The sequence below is a fragment of the Alternaria triticimaculans genome (genome assembly GCF_023758025.1).
Source record: "Alternaria triticimaculans strain BMP 0046 chromosome Unknown scaffold_3, whole genome shotgun sequence".
Taxonomy (NCBI): domain Eukaryota; kingdom Fungi; phylum Ascomycota; class Dothideomycetes; order Pleosporales; family Pleosporaceae; genus Alternaria; species Alternaria triticimaculans.
Window position 1 is genome coordinate 1,060,052 of NW_026055960.1, and position 22,252 is coordinate 1,082,303.

At 53.9% G+C, this 22,252-nt stretch overlaps 4 protein-coding genes across 4 annotated transcripts; 2 read left to right on the plus strand and 2 right to left on the minus strand.

Annotated features, from left to right (window-relative positions):
* Positions 1-812: 812 nt before the first annotated feature.
* On the minus strand, positions 813-3,396 carry J4E78_003040 (uncharacterized protein; the record flags this gene model as incomplete). The annotated part of the gene is made up of 5 exons (XM_049363683.1): positions 813-2,290; positions 2,342-2,636; positions 2,687-2,771; positions 3,042-3,184; positions 3,343-3,396. 5 exons carry the CDS (start codon positions 3,394-3,396, stop codon positions 813-815), a joined length of 2,055 nt encoding a protein of 684 aa, XP_049224348.1.
* Positions 3,397-4,404: 1,008 nt separating this feature from the next.
* Positions 4,405-6,423, minus strand: J4E78_003041 (uncharacterized protein; the record flags this gene model as incomplete). The annotated part of the gene is made up of 1 exon (XM_049363684.1): positions 4,405-6,423. One exon carries the CDS (start codon positions 6,421-6,423, stop codon positions 4,405-4,407), a length of 2,019 nt encoding a protein of 672 aa, XP_049224349.1.
* A 3,556-nt stretch (positions 6,424-9,979) lies between these two features.
* Positions 9,980-11,186, plus strand: CGA1 (Glucoamylase 1 precursor (Glucan 1,4-alpha-glucosidase) (1,4-alpha-D-glucan glucohydrolase); the record flags this gene model as incomplete). Its single annotated transcript, XM_049363685.1, has 4 exons — positions 9,980-10,097; positions 10,146-10,488; positions 10,537-11,093; positions 11,143-11,186. 4 exons carry the CDS (start codon positions 9,980-9,982, stop codon positions 11,184-11,186), a joined length of 1,062 nt encoding a protein of 353 aa, XP_049224350.1.
* A 7,510-nt stretch (positions 11,187-18,696) lies between these two features.
* J4E78_003043 (uncharacterized protein) lies at positions 18,697-22,189 on the plus strand (the record flags this gene model as incomplete). Its single annotated transcript, XM_049363686.1, has 6 exons — positions 18,697-18,882; positions 18,935-18,979; positions 19,037-19,685; positions 19,734-21,170; positions 21,223-21,974; positions 22,022-22,189. 6 exons carry the CDS (start codon positions 18,697-18,699, stop codon positions 22,187-22,189), a joined length of 3,237 nt encoding a protein of 1,078 aa, XP_049224351.1.
* Between the last annotated feature and the right edge of the window lie 63 nt (positions 22,190-22,252).

Sequence of the window (22,252 nt, forward strand, 5' to 3'; positions counted from 1 at the left end):
CTCTTCGATGGCTCAAGAGGTGCGCATGACAACCAGATATCGTTTGTCGAATCCGTCATCTCCGTCCAAGACAAAGGGAAATGGGTCGCTGATATAGATCCTATTCCCTTGGTCGACGGGTACAGGGGTGCGGCCATAGACAGATGTGGTACACTTCGCCGGTTCGACACGAAACTCCCATGCCAGCACGCGATCAACACCAGTCCAGATTATGAAGCCACTGCAGTAGACACGTGGGACGAGCTACTTGATATGCCGACCGGTATCTGCGTCATTCGAGCCGGCAACAACTGGGTCGGGAGATTAGCCTCAACTCTGGTGGCATTCCAGCGAATGCGCGAGAACTCAACCGATTTTGCTATTACGGTGTGCCCAACTCATGTTTGCTGGATCTGCGAAAGATCGAGTTTTCGACACCACGCTTACATCTATTAAACATGGCTCTCACCTTACTTGGTGGATGATGACTGAGAAGATGGGAGATTTGCGCTAGGGATTTCCGGAAACGATAGATGATTGCAGGTATCTTGACTAGCTTCATCGTTCACTCGATATGAAATTGTAGCCAATGCACGAGAGTTTGTAATGAGAAGATGTCTTCACTCTTCTACAGTCAGCTAGTTCGTAGTCACACAGATTCAGGATATTTGGTCAAAGGGGGAATCAAATTCTATACATTCGGGTTATGACTTTCCCTTCTCCTTCACGAAGCGGGCTGCCGCTTCTTATATATCATCACTCATTAAAAGCCAGAGACAGTGCTCCAAAACCTCAAATACCTCCAGAAAGCAAATCTTGCGCTACGCAAACGCTTAGATAAGCTGCTGGAACGCACGGTCGAGAGGAGATCGGAGAGGCTTGACCTCCTTGTAGAAGTCAATGGTAGCCTTAGCACGCTTGGCAATGCCCTCGGGGGTGAACTCGAACTTGGCGTAGACCTCCTTGTATGGTCCGGAGGCACCGAAGCGGTTGAGACCGAATTGCTCGTGCGAGTACTTCTCCCAGCCCATGGTGGACATGACCTCAACACTGAGCGATGGGATACCGCCGGGGATAACTGACATCTTGTAGTCCTTGTCTTGCGCGTCGAAGACCTCGAAGCAAGGCAGGGAAGCAACACGGGCGGTGATGCCCTGGTCCTTGAGGGTCTTGACGGCCTCCAAGCAGAGAGAGACCTCGGAACCAGTGGAAACGAGGGTGATCTGGGCGTCCTTGTCCTCAAGAGCGACGTAACCACCCTTGATGGCCTTCTCAAGAGTTGAGCCCTCAAGCTGGGGCAGGTTCTGACGGGTGAGGGCGAGGATGGATGGCGTGCCCTTGGAGGTAAGAGCCATGTAGTAAGCAGCAGAGCACTCGTTTCCGTCGGCCGGGCGCCAGACCATCATGTTGGGCAGAGCGCGGAAGTGGGCGAGAGTCTCGATAGGCTGGTGGGTGGGGCCGTCCTCACCAAGACCAATGGAGTCGTGGGTAGCGACGTAGATGACGCGCTGGTGTGAGAGAGAGGACAGACGGACGGCACCGGCGGCGTATGAAACGAAGTTCAGGAAAGTACCACCGGCAGGGATGATGGTGCCGTATGCGGACATACCGTTCATGATGGCGGCCATGGCGTGCTCGCGGACACCATATCTCAGGTATCGGCCAGACCACTCACCAATGCCGAGCTCAGGGGGCTGGAAGTCGACGGCCTTCTTCCATCGGGTGTTGTTGGAGCCAGTCAGGTCGGCGGAACCGGACAGAAGCTCAGGGACGACATCGTGGATCGCCTCGAGGACGCTCTCAGAGAGCTTTCTTGAGGCAATAGCGGCGTCGGTGGGCTTGTATGTGGGGAGGGCCTTCTGCCAGCCTTCGGGGAGGTCGCCGGTCAGACGACGAGAGAGATCGGCGTGAAGCTCCTTGTGCTCCTCGCCGTACTTCTGGAAGAGCTTGTTCCACTCCTCCTCAGCAGCAGCACCCTCGGCGGCGTGCTTGTGGTACATGTCGTAAACCTCTTGGGGAACAGCGAACATCTTCTCGGGGTCGAAACCGAACTTCTCCTTGACCTGCTTGCAGTCGTCGGCCTTGAGGGGGTTTCCGTGGACACCGCCGGTACCCTGGAGCTTGGAACCGAAACCGATGGTGGTGGTGAGCTTGATCATCGAAGGCTTGTCGGTGACCTTCTTGGCCTCAGCGATGGCCTTCTCAATGCCCTCGAGGTCGGAGTCACCGTCCTCGACGTGCAGTACGTGCCATCCGTAGGATTCGAATCGCTTCATGACATCCTCAGTGAAGGCGCACTTGGTGTCACCGTCTGTATGACGTCAGTCCCCGTTTTTCCTTTCGAACTCTCTGCCAAACTTACCAATGGAGATGTGGTTGTCATCGTAGATGGCAATGAGGTTTCCGAGCTTCAAGTGACCGGCAGTGGAGGCAGCCTCGCTGGCAATACCCTCCATAGCGCAACCATCACCGAAGAACATGTAGACGTGGTTGTTGATGAGCTCGTAGCCGGGCTTGTTGAAGACGGCGGCGGTGTGCTTCTCAGCAATAGCGAGACCGACGGCATTGGCGAAACCCTGACCAAGAGGGCCAGTGGTGACCTCGATACCGGGGGTGTCGTGGGACTCGGGGTGACCGGGTGTGATGCTGTCGACTTGCTGCAGCGGAATTAGTTTTGACAGGCAGTAGAATTGTCTTGAATACGTACACGGAAGTTCTTCAGGTCGTCAATGCTGACGTTGTAGCCGAAGAGGTGGATCAGCGCATACTGGAGCATGCATCCGTGACCGTTGCTAGGCACTCAGTCAGCTTTTCCGTCTGATAAAACATGGGATGTTGCAGCCACGCCAATGCAAGCAATGTGTCTGCGCGGAGATGTTTCTAGTGCAAAAGCCACAACTGGATCTCCGACAGCGGCTGACATCAAGAAAGCAATGCTCTCTTATCTGCCGTCGCCGCGGAGATCCGCAACTTCTCATCCAGGACACCCCAGAACCATTGCGCGATTCCAAGTCTGCCATGACTGCCATTGTATGTGTTGAAAAGTACAGAAAAGTACGTACGAGAGGACGAAGCGGTCGCGGTTGACCCATTTGGGGTTCTTGGGGTTGAAAGTCATGAACTTGTTCCACACAACGTGGGCCACCGGGGCCATACCCATGGGGGCACCCGGGTGGCCGGAGTTTGCCTGGAATGTGGCATCGACCTATATGAAAACACCAAAAGTCAGCCATTGAATCTCTCAAACGACCCTCAACAGCCTCCAACAAGCTGCTGCCACTTTTGTTGGGAGCAGGACTGCTAGCGGGGTAGCTATTGATAATGGTGGGGCGGCCTCCAAAACAACAGAGGGATGGAACGTACCGCTAGGGTGCGGATGGTGTTGATAGCGAGCTCATCGGTCTTTCCGTACGGCATGATGGGCAGATCTGTCGATGGGGAAAAGATTGAAAGAAGAGAAGTTGTCGCAGACGTGCTGGTGTTTAGGTTTTGTAGTTATAGTGGGGTGGCTAGCCGTCATGCCTGCCTCACTCACAACGCCAGAGTGGACGTTTTAGTGGGGTCTCTCAAAGCCCGATTACATCAACCAGTCGCCGCACTTTCTGCCACAACATGCCACATCCCACCTGCTGCGTGTTACGTTTTTAGTAAGCCTGCGCCGTGTGCTGACATGGTTTGCCGTGTCTCGTCCTGTCTCGTCCCGCCGGTCAATGGCGCGCTGCAGCTGCTGCAAGTGACTGTCCATTACTAACCTCTTGCCCTGGCCAGCCTCTGTTCCCTCTGCATCCGCCATGCGCCGAGAACGACCGCACTGCCGGACGACAGTGCCCCGATAGCGCAGGGAACGCCTCTCTCAGACTCTTGCTCGAACTTATTGCGCCATGCAGAAAACTCACGATGCGACAGAATTCTTCCGGGCGGCTATCGCGACACCCGGGATCGGCGCCGCGGCCGAAACAGAACTGCGTACATGAGGCTCAATCGTGAAAGCCCCAATACAGACGTCTCGACTAGAGCCGGACATTTAACCTGTTTATTCTCCGGTTGCGCTGAGAGACTGCGACGACGTGAGACTAGGCTGCTAGGGCAGTTGGGTAAATAGAGCGCCCGCCATGCTATATACCGCTGGCTGGCTAATCACAATCTCAACACCATGGAGTCCCTGTACCAAGGCCGCTCAACCAGGCTGTTTGATTGACGAGTCAACCATGGAAAATCAATATGTGTATTGTTACAATTTCGACATACGTAAAAGAACAAATGAGCGCTGTGGGTATCTATCTCGTACTGTACAAACATGTAAAGGAAATGACAGTCTTGTCGTCTTCCATCCCCTCCTCCGTTTCCACCATCATCATTCATTAAGAAAATCTATACACAAGAAAAGGTTATGTAATCAAGAATCGAACTTCACCTCGCAGTTCCTCATCTCCACCCGACCTCCAGGAATAGGTCCTCGCCCTTTTTCCTCGGCGTGAGTCGGGGTACCCATGCAGGACTCTTCAATCCGTCCCGATCGAAGTCGACGTTTACGTCTCGGCCGATGTTCAACTCGGACATCTCGTCTCTCTTCCTCCTCACATTCAACGGCCGCACGACGTCTTCCTCGTACATGACTGGGCTTCTACCCCAAGCACCACTCTGCACGCGACTCTTACGGTCGATACCCGTCTTTGAAGCAGGTGTCGTGCTCCACGACTCTGTGCTGTTGCTGCGCATGTGTGACCGAGTCCTGCGCGGAGGACTAGTCACACGCGGCGGGGATGTAAACGGGTCTCGGTGAGGGCTCTCTAGTCTAGGCCGGGACTCGAGTAGCAGTGGCGGAAGAGCATTGTTGCGTTTCTGAAGAAGTGCTGACGCGTCTGGGGCCCTACGTGGACTTCTGAAGTTCTGCTGCTGTGGCGAACTCTTTGGGCTACGCGGTACCAGCTGATTCGAAGACCGAGGCACCTTTGGGTATCGCAGCTTGGAGATTGGCGACTCAGCGACAGGTGATAGCTGCTGTTTATTGCTGGCACTGTCATCCGACAGTTGCTTGTCTTCGTCCTCATCTTCAGGTGTGGAGTCGTTGGCATTTGTCGTCTCAAAAGATGTCTGGCTGTTCAGGGAATCGCGTAGGTTGGTCGAAGTTCGCGATGTAGTACGCGACAGTGTGCTACCGTGCGATTTCTTGGACTTAATCTGCACAGTCTTCGGTGATTCTTTTGGGCGGACGATGCGCGCTGGACTGGCCTTGGGTGTCTGGTCACGGCTCTGGCCACTGGAGAAATAATAGTCGATGATGTCTCCAGATGTGCTTGCGTCGCGCGAGCTGGCAGTCGTGGCTTTTGATTCGTACGAAGTGGCTGTAGATGTCATCTGGAAAGGTGGTGCCAAGCGCGGGCGTGTTGCAGGCTGCGCTTGAGGTGGTAGTGGTGCACCATGAGAGCGTGTCACTGCCGCAGCAATCTGCTTCGGCTGGGGCCTCTCGTGACGAACAGGAATACTAAGAAACAACTCGGATCCACGTCCTACTGAACGCTGGTTGACGGCGAAGTTTGGTGCTCGTCTAGAGGGCTGTAGAGCGCGGATCGGAGGAATGGGTACTGGAGGCGTGGGCAACAGCATCGAGGATCTCCGGTGTGGTGAGGTCTCATCTTCTTCGAAGACAGTCTCCTGAGTCATCGTACTGATAGGCCGAAAGGCTGTGCTGGTATGCGATTGTGTCGCGAGAGGTGCCTTTTGATGCGCTGTGCCGACTTTTGGCGCCTTCTGAGGTACCACGGGCTTGCCATCCAGCTCGGCACTGATGGCCAGACCTATCTGATCCAGTGGCAACGAGGAATTTGAGGAACTGTTGGAAGTTCCCACCCCGAGTCGTTGCGCTGGACGTGCTGGGCCTTGCTTGCTGCCCCTGCGAAAAGCTCGCGGAGGCGCCAAGGGGAACTGCTTCGGTAGTTCAGTACCGTGTCCTACTTGGACATAGTGCGAGAATCTTGTCGAAAGCTGCTTTCCTCGCTGAGTCTCTCCCTTTTCGTCTCCATCGAAGACCACACGTCGCTCCTTTCGTCTGCGCAAGCACACACTGAGCGCCATCAGTCCAATCGCCATAACAAAAGCTGCTACTGCAGCTACTGAAAGTCCAGCAATCTGCGCAGGTGTCATTCTGGGAGGATTATTTGAAGCCGTGGTTGCTGCGACAGGCGAAGACGTTGCCGACGAAGTAGCAGACGGGAGCGAAGGAACAGTATCGGCAAAAGCGGTCTGGGTAGAGCTGCTTTGAATTCGTGACGAGGATGTGATGATGGGTGTGCTCGTTGTGGTTGGTAGACTGATAGTCGGCGACATGGTGCGAGTTGCGCTCGTCACGACGTACGTGAGAACACTCTTGGTCGGCATGACCGCATCCTTTTGCCCCAGACAAATCCCGTAGGTTGAACTGAGTGATGCCTGGGCATCGTCCATGGGGCACGATAGGTAGATGCAGCCGAGAGCCACTTCACCAAGTGACTCTCCAACATTACTATAACGAGAACAGAGGCATTGAAGGCTCTCTTGACCAGAACATGCTACGGGAAATCTTTCGTCCAGCGAAGACCGTAAACATGATTGTGCGCATTGGGGTACATTCTGTTGAAGCGCCTGCGGAAGGGAGTTTGGTGTGGAAGCGACAGTGGGAGCTGCCTGCATCGGCGAAGCTAGTATTATAAAGACTGATGAGATCCATAGCCTTTTGAAGTGGCTCATAAGCATAGTTGTACAGTATCTGTACCAGTGTTAGCTACATCTTCAAGGATGGACGTATGACAATAGTTTACTCACTAAGAGATCTAGACATGAGGGAAGATGCGGAGAAGCGCTGAACCTGCAGCGGAATGAACAAGGAAATTGAAGGAGAAGAACTCAAGGAAATTCGTAACGCGTCCACCGTCTCATGAAGTTTTGTTGATGTATACAAAAGCCATTAAGTGGGGGATGGTAGGCTGACAATATGTATTGGCATCGTTGCCAGCCGCCATGTCAGAGCCCTGCGTGAGCAACCGCTGAGGCGCCACGATAGCGGCTTCTCGAGGTCATTGACACCCATGGTAAGCGCTCGCAGAATTGAGAGAGGCTGATTGACTGGAGAGTCGTCGCTTCGAAGATGTGGTGGTGCAAAGATGCTATTCTAGGCGCTCGCGTCGTGCGCTAAGCGCTGGGGTTCGGGCTAGTCTACCACGTCAGCCAGTCGTTGCACGGCGCCTGTATAAACTTCGAGCAGAACACAAAAGCGAGCCTTGGCCTACGTGCATTACGTGGGACGGAAACACGCTGCGGCCCAGCGTTAGCGACTACCCGAGAACCGCGTCATTGGTGTTCGTTCGCGTTGGTGACGCGAAACTCGACTGACGAGGTCATGGACTATTCTGGGCCGTCATCTGGCTGTGCGCGTCTGTTTGGCATTATCGTCTGTCTTCGTGACAACGGCTGCGACATCTGGTACTACCTCTCGAGAGAACCATATTCGTCCCAGTTTCTAATTGAAGACTGGAGTAACGCGCAAAAGATGACAATTTCAGTCTTAGCGCAAATCGCACACTGATCAAACCGACACCATGGCAAGTCAGCAATTACAAAGGCGATCGACAACAGCTCGTCAGCTACCCGTTGTCACTGCAGTACGCATGACTTGTAACGGCGCCCAGAGGCCGAGATAACAGAGCTTCAAGTAGAGAAATATGGATGTTCTTCGGCACCCACCCAAATCGGTTACCAGATGGCTAAATGCGCAGGAACGTCGTCGCTATGTGGAGACGTCACCACCAAAGCGGGTAACTTGGTCTGCATGTTGCGTAGGCATGTGGAGCTCACGGAGAGAAGAGGTGGAATACAGCCATACTCCGTCATGGGACGCAGATCTTGACGATAACAGGAGATGAAGTTATCGAACAGGAGAACGCGAATATAACCACGATATGGTATCTGCAAAGGCGTAGAACTATAAGGTTCGGCATTAGACAAGCTGGGGGAATGCTCGTGCTTCGAGCCATGGACGAGGTGTAAACGTAGTCACCTGTTCGCGTGGCCAGAGCTGTCCCCCTATTCAGCGGCATTCACGGGCGGTCATTGCTCCCACGTGTCGTTCGTGGGTCCTCCCGTCAGTCTGACTCAGGACTGTGCGCAAGAGTTGAGACAGAAGTTGAGACTGTTGATGCATCATCCCAGGAGAAGGGTACTGGAACAGCACAACGCTGGTAAGAAGTATAGTATTCAGACAGAGTGTCTTCGGCACGGCTAAGCCCCGGCTGCCAGTCAGATTAGTGATTTATAGTTTCGTCAAGGACGGGACGAAGATGGCAGTCGCATGACCGCGACACGTTCATGTTCATAAGTGCTGAATACCCCAGAAGAGCATAAATCCAGCATCCACCCAGACCTGAGGCGACATGACGAGCAGGCAGCCGAGTGCAACGGCAGAAAGGCGAGGCGAGGATACTTGGGAAAATCCAAAAATCTGATTGCGCAATGATTGGCCGAAGCGCGCGAGTCGGGGAGATGAAGCGATGCGACGGACGTTTGGCGAATGTTCGTGTGTTGCGGGGCTAGCCGCAAGGGGACTAGAGTCAATAGCCCCCCGGTCAGTGCTTGGCCGAGGAGCGACTCGAGTGGCTGGCAGAAGCGTGATACCAAACCTGTCAGCGCACCACCACGGGCTGCTGATGGAGGTAGAACAGCAGCAGAAAGAGCGACGCAGTGCGAGGCCGGGACCTTGCCTGCAGATGCAAGACAGGACGGGTGAGAAAGAGAGGCCAAACGCGACGGCGTTTCAAGGCACCGTGCCTGGATGCTTTGCCGGCTCCAAGCGTCAAGGCCCTCTTCTTTCGATGGGTCCAAAATTTCCATAAACCTTCTAGAAGCGCAGCTAGTCAGACTCAGGCGGGACGGGATTTACGGGAGTCGCATCTGGCGGTGTTGTCGACAGCGCTTCCATGTCAAACCGCGTAGTGCAACAGAGGCTGAGGAGGCGACACCAGGGCCTGCAGCAAGAGCGGGCGAGCTGCAGCGAATAGAGCTGCTGTGCCCGGCGGCCAATGGCGAATGCCAACTTACGGTGAGCGAACAGGCGAACAGGTGCCAGACGGGCGGACGAACAGGCGGGCACGTCTGATGGGTGTGGTGTTGGGTCGGCAGTGGGTGGGCTCAGACAGGTCTCCACGTCAAGACAGCGGACAGCGCAGAAGCAGCGAAGATGGCGAACCAGCCAGGGGGAATCGGCAAAAGATGTTAGTGATGCTAGCACCTAGTCGTTGCAAGATGGGCATCGGAGGGTTTGGTGGTAGAGTGGCCCGGGAGCAGCTGCAGGCTAGCTAGGCCTGGCGATGCTTCCTTTCGCGGGCAAGCGCCTCTCCTTTCGCGGCCTTCATCAGCCTTCTTCATACTCGCCTCTTGTTCTTTGCTTCTCCCAAACGTCAATCCACGGCTGTACTTCGTCGCAATCGCTGCAGTCCCATTCCCGGCCCTTTTCTGCGCCTCTTGTTTCTTGCTGCGACACGTCGGCGAGCGCGCAGCCAACGTTGCTTCCCCCAGCCGATCCACCCCCGAGCCGACCGTGCAGCAACCCTGAGACCTCGGAGCGAAGCGAGCCTCGTCGTCGCTCATACGCCAGCCATCCCTTCACCTTCGTCCTCCACCCTCATCCCTTCCACATCCGACCGCTGCCCACCGCGCCTTCCATTGGGGGTCGTCTTGTAATACCAGGTGAGCCTCCCTTTGCTTCTCGACGCCCCGTCGCGCCTGCCGCTGCCTGAGCTCTGGGACCCAAGCGCCACCGTCGAGCGCGAGCGAGCAAACATCGGCATCGCCTGCCCTCGCCTCGCCCACGGCTAAAGTCGCCAACCCTCTGCACTCGCACGACGCCGCCGCTGTCTGCCATTGAGCTCCTATTGACTCTGCCCTCCAGATTTCCGCATTGGCCGGCCTCGACGGAACATCACCCACCCTACCCTAATAATCACCCCGGACACCGTCCCCTACCGCCATCATGGGTTGCGGAATGAGCACAGAGGAGAAGGAGGGCAAGCAGAGGAACGAGGAGATTGAGAACCAGCTCAAGCGCGACAAGATGATGCAGCGCAACGAGATCAAGATGCTGCTCCTCGGTCAGTATTGCGACGCCCGCCACGTCGCCAGCCTCTAACAGCGCGCAGGAGCCGGAGAGTCCGGAAAGTCGACCATCCTCAAGCAGATGAAGCTCATCCACGAGGGCGGATACTCACGCGACGAGCGCGAGTCGTTCAAGGAGATCATCTTCAGCAACACCGTCCAGTCGATGCGCGTCATCCTCGAGGCCATGGAGTCGCTCGAGCTGCCGCTCGACGATCAGCGCGCCGAATACCACGTCCAGACCATCTTCATGCAGCCGGCACAGATTGAGGGCGACAGCCTGCCCCCGGAGGTTGGAAACGCCATCTCAGTCCTGTGGAAGGACGCCGGTGTCCAACAGTGCTTCCAGCGCTCGCGCGAGTACCAGCTCAACGACTCTGCTAAATAGTGAGCATGCCCCGTGCAATGAATGCGCAACATCGCTAACCGCTGCAGCTACTTCGACTCCATCGACCGTATCGCCGCGCCCGACTACATTCCCAACGACCAGGACGTGCTCCGATCGCGTGTCAAGACGACTGGTATCACCGAAACTACCTTCATCATCGGCGATCTTACTTACCGCATGTTCGATGTCGGTGGTCAACGATCTGAGCGTAAGAAGTGGATACACTGCTTCGAGAACGTCACCACCATCCTCTTCCTCGTCGCCATCTCCGAATACGACCAGCTGCTGTTCGAGGACGAGACCGTCAACCGTATGCAAGAAGCCCTCACATTGTTCGACTCCATTTGCAACTCGCGGTGGTTCGTCAAGACATCCATCATCCTGTTCCTCAACAAGATTGATCGCTTCAAGGAGAAGCTGCCCGTCAGTCCCATGAAGAACTACTTCCCCGACTACGAGGGTGGCCCAGACTACGCTGCTGCGTGTGACTACATCCTGAACCGCTTCGTTTCGCTCAACCAACACGAGACAAAGCAAATTTACACGCATTTCACATGTGCCACAGACACTATGCAGATCCGCTTCGTCATGGCTGCAGTAAATGGTACGACTGCCCAACACTACTATGCTTGTATCACGCTGACATGTTCTAGACATTATTATCCAGGAGAACCTGCGGTTGTGCGGTTTGATATAAGTGCAATGGCGGCGGGATAAACGAACATCTTCCAACTGATCTCGAATCACGGGTTGCATGCCTCATGTCCTCCACAGGCGTTTGTGGACATTGCTTTGCATGTTTGCGCTTCTTTTGTCGAGAAGTGGTTTTGCTCAGGCCCGGGTCGCTACCTCTTTGATACCCTGCGGGCGGGCTGAAGAGACCATGGAACACACCACCAGCGAAGCGTCTTTTCATCTTCTTATTTCTTTTAACGTTTTCTTGGGCCCAACGAGGGATTGGGAATTGGAACGTGTCCTTTGATATAAAGAATCTTCCAACGGCGTGCGAAGCGTGTGTACAGCGGCTGCCAAAAGAAGCTTTTTTTCCTAATACTACCTGTTCTTCCAAGTCTATTTTCACCGCCGCATGCACTTTTTTGGCCTTCGTATGTATACAGCATGTGTGAGATATGTAGTGAAATGATGAATTACTTTTAACCTCCCAATCATCTCCCCTCATCAGATCATATTACAAATCGTCTCGTCCCAGTCGCAACGACTCAAGCCATGCCAATCAATTCGGTCCCAACCAACAAGTCAATGCTCGCACACCTTGCATAATCGGACCCCAGAGTGCGGGAGCAACCTTGTCTCCGGAAGAAAGAAACAAAGGGACAATTTCGCGGAACAATTACGGGAACAAAGCAAGGGAACCAGCATCGTGCACACCCACACAAACATGGACAACTTTCTGGCAAACCCGACACTCTGGTTTCCCCCCCTTCTCCATAGCCAGTCAGTATTCGGGCCGGCCAAGACGAACTGGTCCGGCTGCTGTTGCCCTTGGAATACGGGCACAGATCGATCTACGATGTGACGCGATGCGATACGATGTGATGCGATACGCGCTCATTACGGCTATTGTCACGATACTGTGATAGTGGACATGCGCGGTCAGTCTCAAAATGAGCAAGGGTCACGGCCCTCATCCAGTGCTTTTGTTGGTTCGCTACCTTATGTTTGGGTTCGGAATTTACATGACGCATCTTCTAGCTTGTGGGTTTCGATTCGAGACCCGTGAGTGTGGTAAATGTGATGTTGTTTGTGCGGGCTGATTATCAAGGTGAAAGTGCGTACGGGAATGCGGTTAGCGCGGATGTGGCGCCATTCCAGAGGCTTGGTCGTGACTTCCCTTCTCCACCACATCATCAATTCGACATCGACCCCTCAATGATTCGCGATGCTCACTGCATATGGAAATCTGTGTCGAGATTTCTCCCGGAGTTCATATCTACTCCATACACGGAAATGTCAGATCGGCGAGATGCTGGCAATTGCTGCGCGGGGCGCGACTGGCGGTGGCTGATCAATGTTTGACTGAAGGCGGCATACACGTCGCTGTCTAGGGAAGCCGCTTCCAGCTGTGGGGTATATCTGCATATGCTATTGCCTAGTTGCAAAGTCGCAAGGCGGTGAGTGTTGTCTCGGCCGCGAATCTGCATCAGTCAATGCGGGCACGCATACATACACGGTGTTTGTCTCAGCACTCGCATTGGACTCCAATGACTCCGCGTAGATGCTCCTGCGTTGGCACTCTCCCTGCCTTACGGTCTGAACATCTGGCATCTTCTTGCATACCGTTAGCGGATGAGGTTCCGTCACGCAGCTACGTGGTTGGAATTGTGAGCGGGTAACGGTGGCCGCATTGATGTTGTTTGCCGCGGAAAGGGTGGTCATTCTGCATTGCCGTCTACACCGAAAAATATATGGCCAGCTGCTTGAGGCATAGGTATTTATATCGCCTCTCTCCCACTCAAGTCTCTATCATATCTCCTTTCCTATGTCTTACATGTTGCTTTGTATATCTCCCTCTCTTCGAAGCATATACTTTCCATCTGATCAAGAATATATACGTCTCCTTGTGTTCTTTTCCGGTTCTGTTTCTGGCCCATGCCCCCTCATAGGATCCTTTGTCTGCTGACCAGAGGACTCGTACTCTGTTCTTGACACATACTGTTTGCCCGGATCAACCTTTCGTGCTCACTGTTACTGGGTATCGAAAACTTCTTGAATACGCACCCGGACCGTTACACTCCATTCACTTATATCCCATCTCCTCTGTTCTTATATAGCGCCACCTTCTTAGGCGCAGAGGGCTGCCACGGGGCCTGGAACATGACCCTTGCTTTCGTTGCTGCTCCTATCGCACCTGGCACTTGACAACGACCCCGTACCCCTTATGACGCTGATGATCCGCCGGTATTTGGAGCCCTAGGTACCGATAAGATTGGAATCGACTTTGGGCCTGAATTTCTCGGTGAAGAAGCTTATGTCTGATCCTGACGATGGATATGACACCTACCAAGTCTGTCCCGCCAGATGTGCGGGTTCTTCCTTCAGTTCCATCATTCGCATAATGTCGGAGAGACGAAAAAGATGGACGAGCGCCTTTGAACGGAAGAGAGGGTAATACTATTTTGCGCCGAGCTAGCCGTTGCTGTCATAAAGCATTACGTCGATGTCTCGATCCTAGCCTTCCACTCTCCAGGTCTTGGACCTTCGACAGATTCCATGGCGACGTCACCTTACGCGGAATTATCCTAGAGGCAGTTTTGTCGCCTATTGCGTTAAGCTTCTTGCCATCCGCGGCTTTCTCGACTGCGCCACTCCTATCGGCTTTCCCAACCCCATCGTCCAGAGCTCCTGCAGGCATGCTCAGTCCAGAACTCTCGCAACTTCGAGAGCGCCAATATAACTTTGTATATACGCTGCTCCTGAATCCCTCCGCCACATCTTGCGTTCTTTGGCAATACTTCAGACCTATATATATATATAGCGCTTTCTCAACTCCAAGCACAGTATGCTGCTACCGCTGCCAATGTCTGCGCAATAGGCTCGTCAGCCTACTCGACTGACTGTTCTTCGATATCACGCCCGCGGAGCCTCCGATTTAGGGGTCAAGCGTGAATCCGACATCTAGTGTGCCCATGAACATCCATATCATTTGCACTACTGTTGTCGGGACCTTCCTCATCCATCCTAGGCTGCCACAGGTCAATCCGCACAATATTAGGGGGTATGGGAATGATCCGAGAAAGAGTCAGGAGCCCACTGTCATGGACAACTAGCTTTTTGGCCTCGCTCGGCACGTCAAATCGCCCACCAGAAACACTGCTGCTCTTCGAGAAGTTTTATATAAAGTCTGGACCATCCCAGCAAGCGTTCAACGCTCGAGCTTGTTGATGTGCCCTGCGGTATGTAGTCTGTCAAACTTGCTAATACGTCATATGCTAATCGCCACAAGGTCATTCTCTCTGCGTTCCCTAGATCCGCACAGCTTCACCGTAAATTAACTCGTTCCCAATAATATATACACGATTCCATTTGCCGGACTTGTTTTCTCGACTGTAAATTCGACATCCAAATCTGGAACCGTCGATAACGAGAACGGAGATAGCTACGAGGAGTACTTGCTTGGGCAGTCCTCTCGTTCAGGAGTTCCTGGCCTTGACATACATCCAAATCATCCACGTATGTGAGAGGCCATTCTACAAGAGAAACCTGCCGTTCGCGGCGCAGCTACCCAGAGCTCTGGTTGCGGTGCTTTCGCCGACCTGGGTTGGTGGCTAAACGAAAAGAGTGGGTTAGGCAATCCTGCCCCCGACGACCCGACGCCACGCCAGGTCTCTGGGGGCGAAGTGAGGGGGGCATCACACCAAGCTCAAGGCGGGAAAGTAAGACATGAAGATGTCAAGCAGAACGCTACTCCGATATCATCCCCACCCCGGAGTCATGTCGAGACGAGAATCGCAAGTCTTTATATACTAGGTATGAAGCAGACCGCTTCGGTGTACCACTACCAATGTTCCCTACGAGGAACGTTGCGATTTGCTAGCTACCAACAACTACGCAGCCGAAGACGTTGAAGACAATGCCATCGCCCAGGAACAAGAGACTAGACGCATATATGAGGACGAGCTTCCCCCATGCTCTTATGTGATATTCCCTCGTTTGAGGAAGGTCGGCGATGCTGCACCTGTTACCATGTCGCATTCCTCGTGCAGAACCGCGACCAATCAGCCTATCGCATCCTCTGGCCCCATCCTCGACGTACCTTACCACTCTTTTCTTTACGAGATAAGAAGGTGAGAAACACCTATGCAGAGGCCAGCGCCACCTCTTCAGAGACCAGCAACACCCATTACCGAGCCTTGAGACTAGATCGCGCCTCTCTCAAAGCAACCCCAACCATATATATATCTACATGTGTAAGCTAACCAGCTTCGATCCAATGCATCGCAGTGTTGTTACCGTTGCCAAGCCAACTTTCAGTACAATGTACTGTCGACGCACTTGACGCCTACAATTGTGGCCTGGAAGCCGTAGTAGCCATCGCTATATATAAACACTCGACGGATACCCTGTCACCTTGTCGTTGTTATGCCTGACTTGGGGTTTGTATCACTCTACGATAGCGCCCACAATGCAGTCAAATGGCGGCCGATTCCTTTTGGCCGGCGCATCCCTCTACTCTTAGGGCTGTGCCACAGTGCCGCTGAGGCTGCACGAAAACGCTTCCATCAGTCCACAAGAGTTGACGACGAAGACGTAGACATGCCATATTCGCATCCCACGTATATAAATTCCTATGGAAGGGAAACTGTCTTGGAGAGAATGCCGGGCAAAGCGCTAGTAAATTGTCTGGGGAGAGCTACGCATTATTAGCATTTCGAGAGTCTCATCAAGAGCCAGTGTCAGTAAGTGAGCTGATGACATTGCTTGCTTTCGTTGCCACTCTCAATGCATACGTGCCTTTCGGCGGTGACTTGAGGGGGCGGGTTATCGACATTCGCGTGGACGACATCGCCCGTTACATCCCAGCGAATGGAATTGACGCCTCATCGGAGCGCGTCTCTGCGTATGCCGCGGATCCTTCGAGCTGACGTTATACACGTCATTGTCAAGCTCATTACTGGAGTTCAACACGCTCAAATACACCCACTCTTCGAGTCGAGTAGAACACCTCTCATGACTTTACGTACCGTCAGGGATCGCCTATATATCGATGTTGCCCTTTCCTCGGAAGAAAGCCAAGAAAGTATATATAAATGGAAGAAGATCAAGCCCATAGTTCCGGCATGGCTCTTTGAGACATGTTATTCCGCAAGGTACCGACAAACCCTACCAGAATGTTCGTCCATCCCTAAGTCCTGGAATCGCATTTAACAACAACACCAATGCCTTGGACGATAAGCGCACAAATTACCTTGTCTCCAATCTTGCATGCGGAGAGAACAGCCGACTGGATGCAGAGCTTCCATGCTGGTCGCGCAACGAAGGAAGTGGTACAACTGTGCGGCAAAGCCCTCCAGAGCCGGGGAAAGTCCGCGAGATCGACCGACTCATCTCCAGACGACCTGAAAGACAGCGTAAGTAACTTCTCGCCAATCGCCCTCATGCTGATGAAGCGTTGCAACATGACCTGCACTCGTGCCACGAGCAGCGGGAGTGGGACGAGACGAGACAGTGCGGAATGCGAGAAAGGCCTGCTACCTGGAGTACCTGGGCGGGACTTCTGCAGTTATATACGGATGACAAGGACAACCCAGGAGAGTCTACAACGGAGACCATGGCATTATGATCCCAGCGCCCTCGACACCACTATCGCAAAAGCGCTATCGAATTTCATACGTCCGACCTCATGAACGATTGAGAGGAGCCCAACCTCCAAATCCACCTTCTTCATCACTGGCGACAACGAACACCCTGACAGAGCTCAGCAGATGGAAACACTGAAGATCCAAGTTTCAAGTCGTGTACGCGGTTTGATCGTAGTCGGCAAGAGGTTCACGCTTCATCGCTACATAGATAATTAGAAGAGAGAAATAAATAGGATGGGATAGGATCTGGAAGGCTTCATGTGCGAGATATTCCAGAGATTCTTGGTAATTAGTCTAGCTTACGAACGTTGGATAGATTTGTGGACATGTACTTTATCGATGGCTTGGAATGCAAAGAAGAGTGTTACTTTTCTGGACGACGATGAAATCAACATCAATTGTTACCACAAGAAGCCTTGTTTTTGAATCGACTGTTCGAGCCTGTCACGCATGACAGTCTGCAATGGTGTCCCTTGATTATTGATGAGACGATGCAATTAGTAAATCCCACCACAGCCACAGCCACAGCCACGTCATCAGCCACGGCTCGCGGAACGGATGGGCGGACCAAGAATGTGGAGAGGTGGTATGACGTCGCGTGCGGATCGCGACTGCCGGTACAGTATCCAACAAAAGCCCCACCAACGAGGTCGTTTACCCGCAGTCGTTGTGCGTCTTGGAGTTTGGTACGACGTATCTGACGGCATGCAAGGCGCCCAAGGCGCGCGTTGAATTGACGGCAGCCAGAAACTTGACGAATCGGGCCAAGCGACGGGCGTGGTACAAGTCACAGATTCGAGCACAAGCTCCCGGCTGACGACGTAGGCAGTATAATTTGTGGTGCCATGTAGTACATCGAAGATGAGATGCTACAATACCCAGCAAAGATCGGAAGAAGTGATGCGCGGGCTGGGCAGGATCCCACTCGTTCACATGTACCCCGCTAAAGGTGGAAGGTGGTCTTTGGGAGTACAGTAGGGTAGTGTTGATACGGTTAGAGGATTTTGTTACAGGACGGTTCGCGTAGAGCTGCAGGCTCTCCCAAGTAGCCCCATTTAGACCCAGTGTAAGGGCCCAGCATAGTCCCGGAGCATCTCAATCGAGATAGGTATCCGCGATGTATACGATGTGTTGTTGGCCCGGAAGCCGTCAGCGCGACGCGTTAGTGAGACATCAGAGACGGCATAGGATATGCGGCATTTGTGACAGGCTTGCGCGCATGGCTATATATACGGCGGCCGGTTGCTCGGATGGCTAGTAGGCGCGGAATGAGGGGTTGCTATCGAGGTAATACGCGCAGGGCTGATTAGGGCTGCCTGCACTGAGTTTTGTTGGTTGCGGCTGCCCTGATGCCTTGCGGTGGGTTTCGGGTGGAGATGGAAGACAGTTCTCGGCTCTGACTATTCGCGGCTGAGTCGCGCGTAGATGCAGCAACTGGCAGCAGGCGGTATTTGCTTTTGGCCGTCTTGTCTTGGGCCATGCATAGAAGTCGAGCATAGTCGTCGATCACACATGGGACAGGCACATCCAGAGGGCCCAGCCGCAAGTTCCGGCAGGCGCTGCTCCTATCGACGCCGCAAGAGACACATTGCGGGCCTGCCCTCCTTCAGCTGGCTGCGCGTGCACATGTACCGACACTAAGGTATGCGGCGGCCCCCAAGCTTAATTCAATTCACTCTTGACCTGGCCGTCGTCAGCACTCGCAGCGCGTCCTTGATTCTTCTACCCTCGTGATACTCCTGATATTGCATGCTCTGAGCCACGTTCTGCCAACCGCCGGCGCGACGTCAAGCACTCCCTAGGCACTTGGCTACCGCGGTCCGGCCAGCACGTTCCGATTGAACGCGTAGCCACGCCGGCGCCGGGTGCACCTAAACGTAGCCCACCATGCCGCGACCAGCCTTTACCAGCAAACTCTCGCTCCCCCATCGCCTCAAGCAGCAGTCGAGCTACACCAACGGCGCCAATTCTACCCCAACCTCAGTCCCCGCCAGCCGCAACGGCAGCCCCAAACTGCGCGCCATGAACGAGCAGCCCACGCCCGGCCTTGTCCTGAGGGCCAATGTCATCAAAGTGCGCCCGCCCACGCTTCCCCGCGGAGGAGCCCCAGCTAACAGCGACGCAGGGCAGAGACCTCGCTGCAAAGGACCGCAGCGGCACCTCGGACCCCGTGAGTCCTGCCCCGTCTGAACTGCTACCAAACTCCCGCTGACGTGCATGTCTGCAGTACCTCGTCCTCTCCCTCGGCGACGAGAAATTCACCACGCCCACGATAAACAAGCAGCTGAACCCGGAATGGAACGAGACGCTCGAACTGCCCATCGTCGGCGAGCAGAGCCTCCTGCTCGAGGTCGTCTGCTGGGACAAGGACCGCTTTGGGAAGGACTACATGGGCGAGTTTGACGTCATACTCGAGGAGCAGTTCCAGAACGGCCTCACCAAGCAGGAGCCGCAATGGTTCCCGCTGCAGTCGCGGCGCTCCGGCAAGAAGAAGTCTGTCGTCTCCGGCGAGATCCAGATCCAGTTTTCCCTCATCGACCCCCTCAACCTCGCCGCCACGCCCGAGCAGATCCTCCAGAAGTTCTACGCCATCGCTGGACAGACACCGAGCCCCGACGAAGACGACGAAGACCTCCTAGAGCGCGGCGACAGCAACCTCACCGATGCCGAAGACGACGAATCGAGCTCAGACGAGGCCCAGGACGAATCCAAGAAGGCCGAGAAGCGGGAGAAGCGGCGGAAGAAGCTCAAGCTGGCCAGGCTTAGGAGGAAGGTCAAGGGTAAGAAGGCCTACGAATACTCCAGTACGGGAGACATAGCTGGTGTGCTCTTCCTGGAGATCCAGAAGTGTACCGATCTGCCCCCACAGCGCAATGGTAAGTCTCCCCCACAGCGCGCTACTGCCTAAACTTACACATGAACAGTGACCAGAACCACCTTCGACATGGACCCCTTCGTCGTAACCTCCCTCGGAAAGAAGACGTACCGTACCAAGACCATCAGCCACAACCTCAACCCTGTCTTCGACGAGAAACTCATCTTCCAAGTCTTACGGCATGAGACCAACTACTCTGTCAACTTCACTGTCATCGATAAGGACAAGTTCTCGGGCAACGACTATGTCGGCACCGTCAATTTCCCAATCGAGAAGGCCGTTTCCACAGCCCCACAGGAAGACCCAGAGACGGGACTCTACAGGCTACCGGAGCCATCAGACTCTCCTGGTATCTCTCCTTCGGATTCGGGCAGTTCTAAGAAATCCCGCTTCCGCCTTCCCATCTCGCGTTCTGCTTCAACCAACAGTCTATCTCGTCTAGGCCGGCCGTCTCTGAAGAAGGAAACCTCGACAGGTTCACTATCTGCGCAAGAATCTAACACAGCTCTGGGTGCTCCGCCAAACGCTGCAGCCGACTCCAACGGCAATCTTGCTGTCGCTGGCGATGTCAACATCAACCCGTCCTCTGTAGACGATGAGGATTTGAAGATGTATACTCTCCCATTGGAGCTAAAGGACAAAGAGCGCTGGGGCAACAAGCACAACTCTACCCTCTATATTCGCGCAAAGTATCTCCCATACAAGGCCCTTCGACAGCAATTCTGGAGAGCTATGCTCAAGCAGTACGATGCCGATGAGAGTGGCCTGCTGGATAAAGTGGAACTGACCACCATGCTCGACACACTTGGCTCCACTCTGCATGAGTCGACCATCGACAGCTTTTTCGAGCGGTTCGCGGATGCTCACAATGGAGACCTTCTGCTTACGTTCGATGAAGCTGTCATCTGCCTCGAAGACCAGCTCCAGGCCACGGAGGCCAGAGATTCCCGAAAGAACGGTCTCGCATCGGGCACGCAGACTCCCTCGTTAGCATCCGGAATGCTCACACCTATCAACCAGGACAGCTCGACGACATCTATCCCAGTACTTGAAACAAACACACTAGGAAAGGAGGGCGAGGAAGGCGACAATATCCAGATTGATGATCTCGCAGACGAAAAGGGAGAAGAACATGTTATCGAGATCCGTGAATGTCCCATCTGCCATCAACCAAAGTTGAACAAGAGGTCCGATGCTAATATCATTACACACATTGCTACATGCGCGAGTCAAGATTGGAGACAAGTTAATAACATTGTCATGGCTGGATTTGTCACTTCGAGTCAGGCCCAGCGCAAGTGGTACTCCAAGGTTATTACCAAGATCTCATACGGCGGATACAAGCTAGGCGCAAATTCGGCCAACATCCTTGTCCAGGATCGCCTTACAGGGCAGATCAACGAAGAGCGTATGAGCGTGTACGTCCGTCTGGGTATTCGATTGCTGTACAAGGGCCTCAAATCGAACAGCATGGAGAAGAAGCGAAGTATGTCATCCGGATTTTGTTGATTCCATGTCGCATACTAATCTGATCGCAGTTCGCAAACTACTCAAGTCCCTCAGTTTCAAACAAGGAAGGAAGTATGACGATCCTGCTTCAGCCTCGGAAATCTTGCCCTTCATCAACTTCCATCAGCTTGACATGTCTGAGGTGTTGTTGCCAACAGACCAATTCAAGAACTTTAACGAGTTCTTCTACAGAGCATTGAAGCCTGGTGCGCGTCCGTGCTCTGCGCCAGACGATCCCAGGGTTATCGTCTCCCCCTCCGACTGCCGAACTGTGGTCTTCAACACGATCGACTCAGCACAGGCTATCTGGGTCAAGGGTCGCGACTTCACTGTCGAGCGGCTGCTTGGTGATGCATACCCTGAGGACGCAAAGCGCTACCACGGTGGTTCTCTTGGTATCTTCCGACTCGCACCGCAAGACTACCATCGATTCCACATTCCCGTTGACGGTGTCATGGATGAACCGAAGACGATTGAGGGAGAATACTACACTGTCAACCCAATGGCTATTCGCTCAGCCCTGGACGTGTATGGCGAGAACGTGCGCGTTGTAGTACCCATTGACTCTGTCGCCCATGGGCGTGTCATGGTCATCTGCATTGGTGCTATGATGGTAGGCAGCACCGTCATTACGCGCAAGAAGGGTGAGCACGTGAAGCGTGCCGAAGAGCTGGGGTACTTCAAATTCGGTGGAAGCACGTTGCTGGTTCTCTTTGAGCCAGGTCAGATGCGATACGACGAGGACCTCGTAGACAATTCGAACGCGGCTCTCGAGACTCTTGTAAGTCGCCGCCTCTTGCGATGAGTTCGCTTTACTAACTACGACAGATTCGCGTCGGCATGTCCATCGGCCATAGCCCCAACAGACCAGCTCATGTTCCCGACATGCGCAAGAACAACCCCACCAATGAAGAGAAGCAGGACGCGAAACGCCGCATTGAGGGCAGCTTTGCACCTCCGGGTGTGAAAGGACCCATGCCTGGAGCTGGGATGTAGAATAGTCCCCGTTGAAGTGCAAAAGAAATGGAATACACAAAAGGAAATGGGCAGGCTTGGATA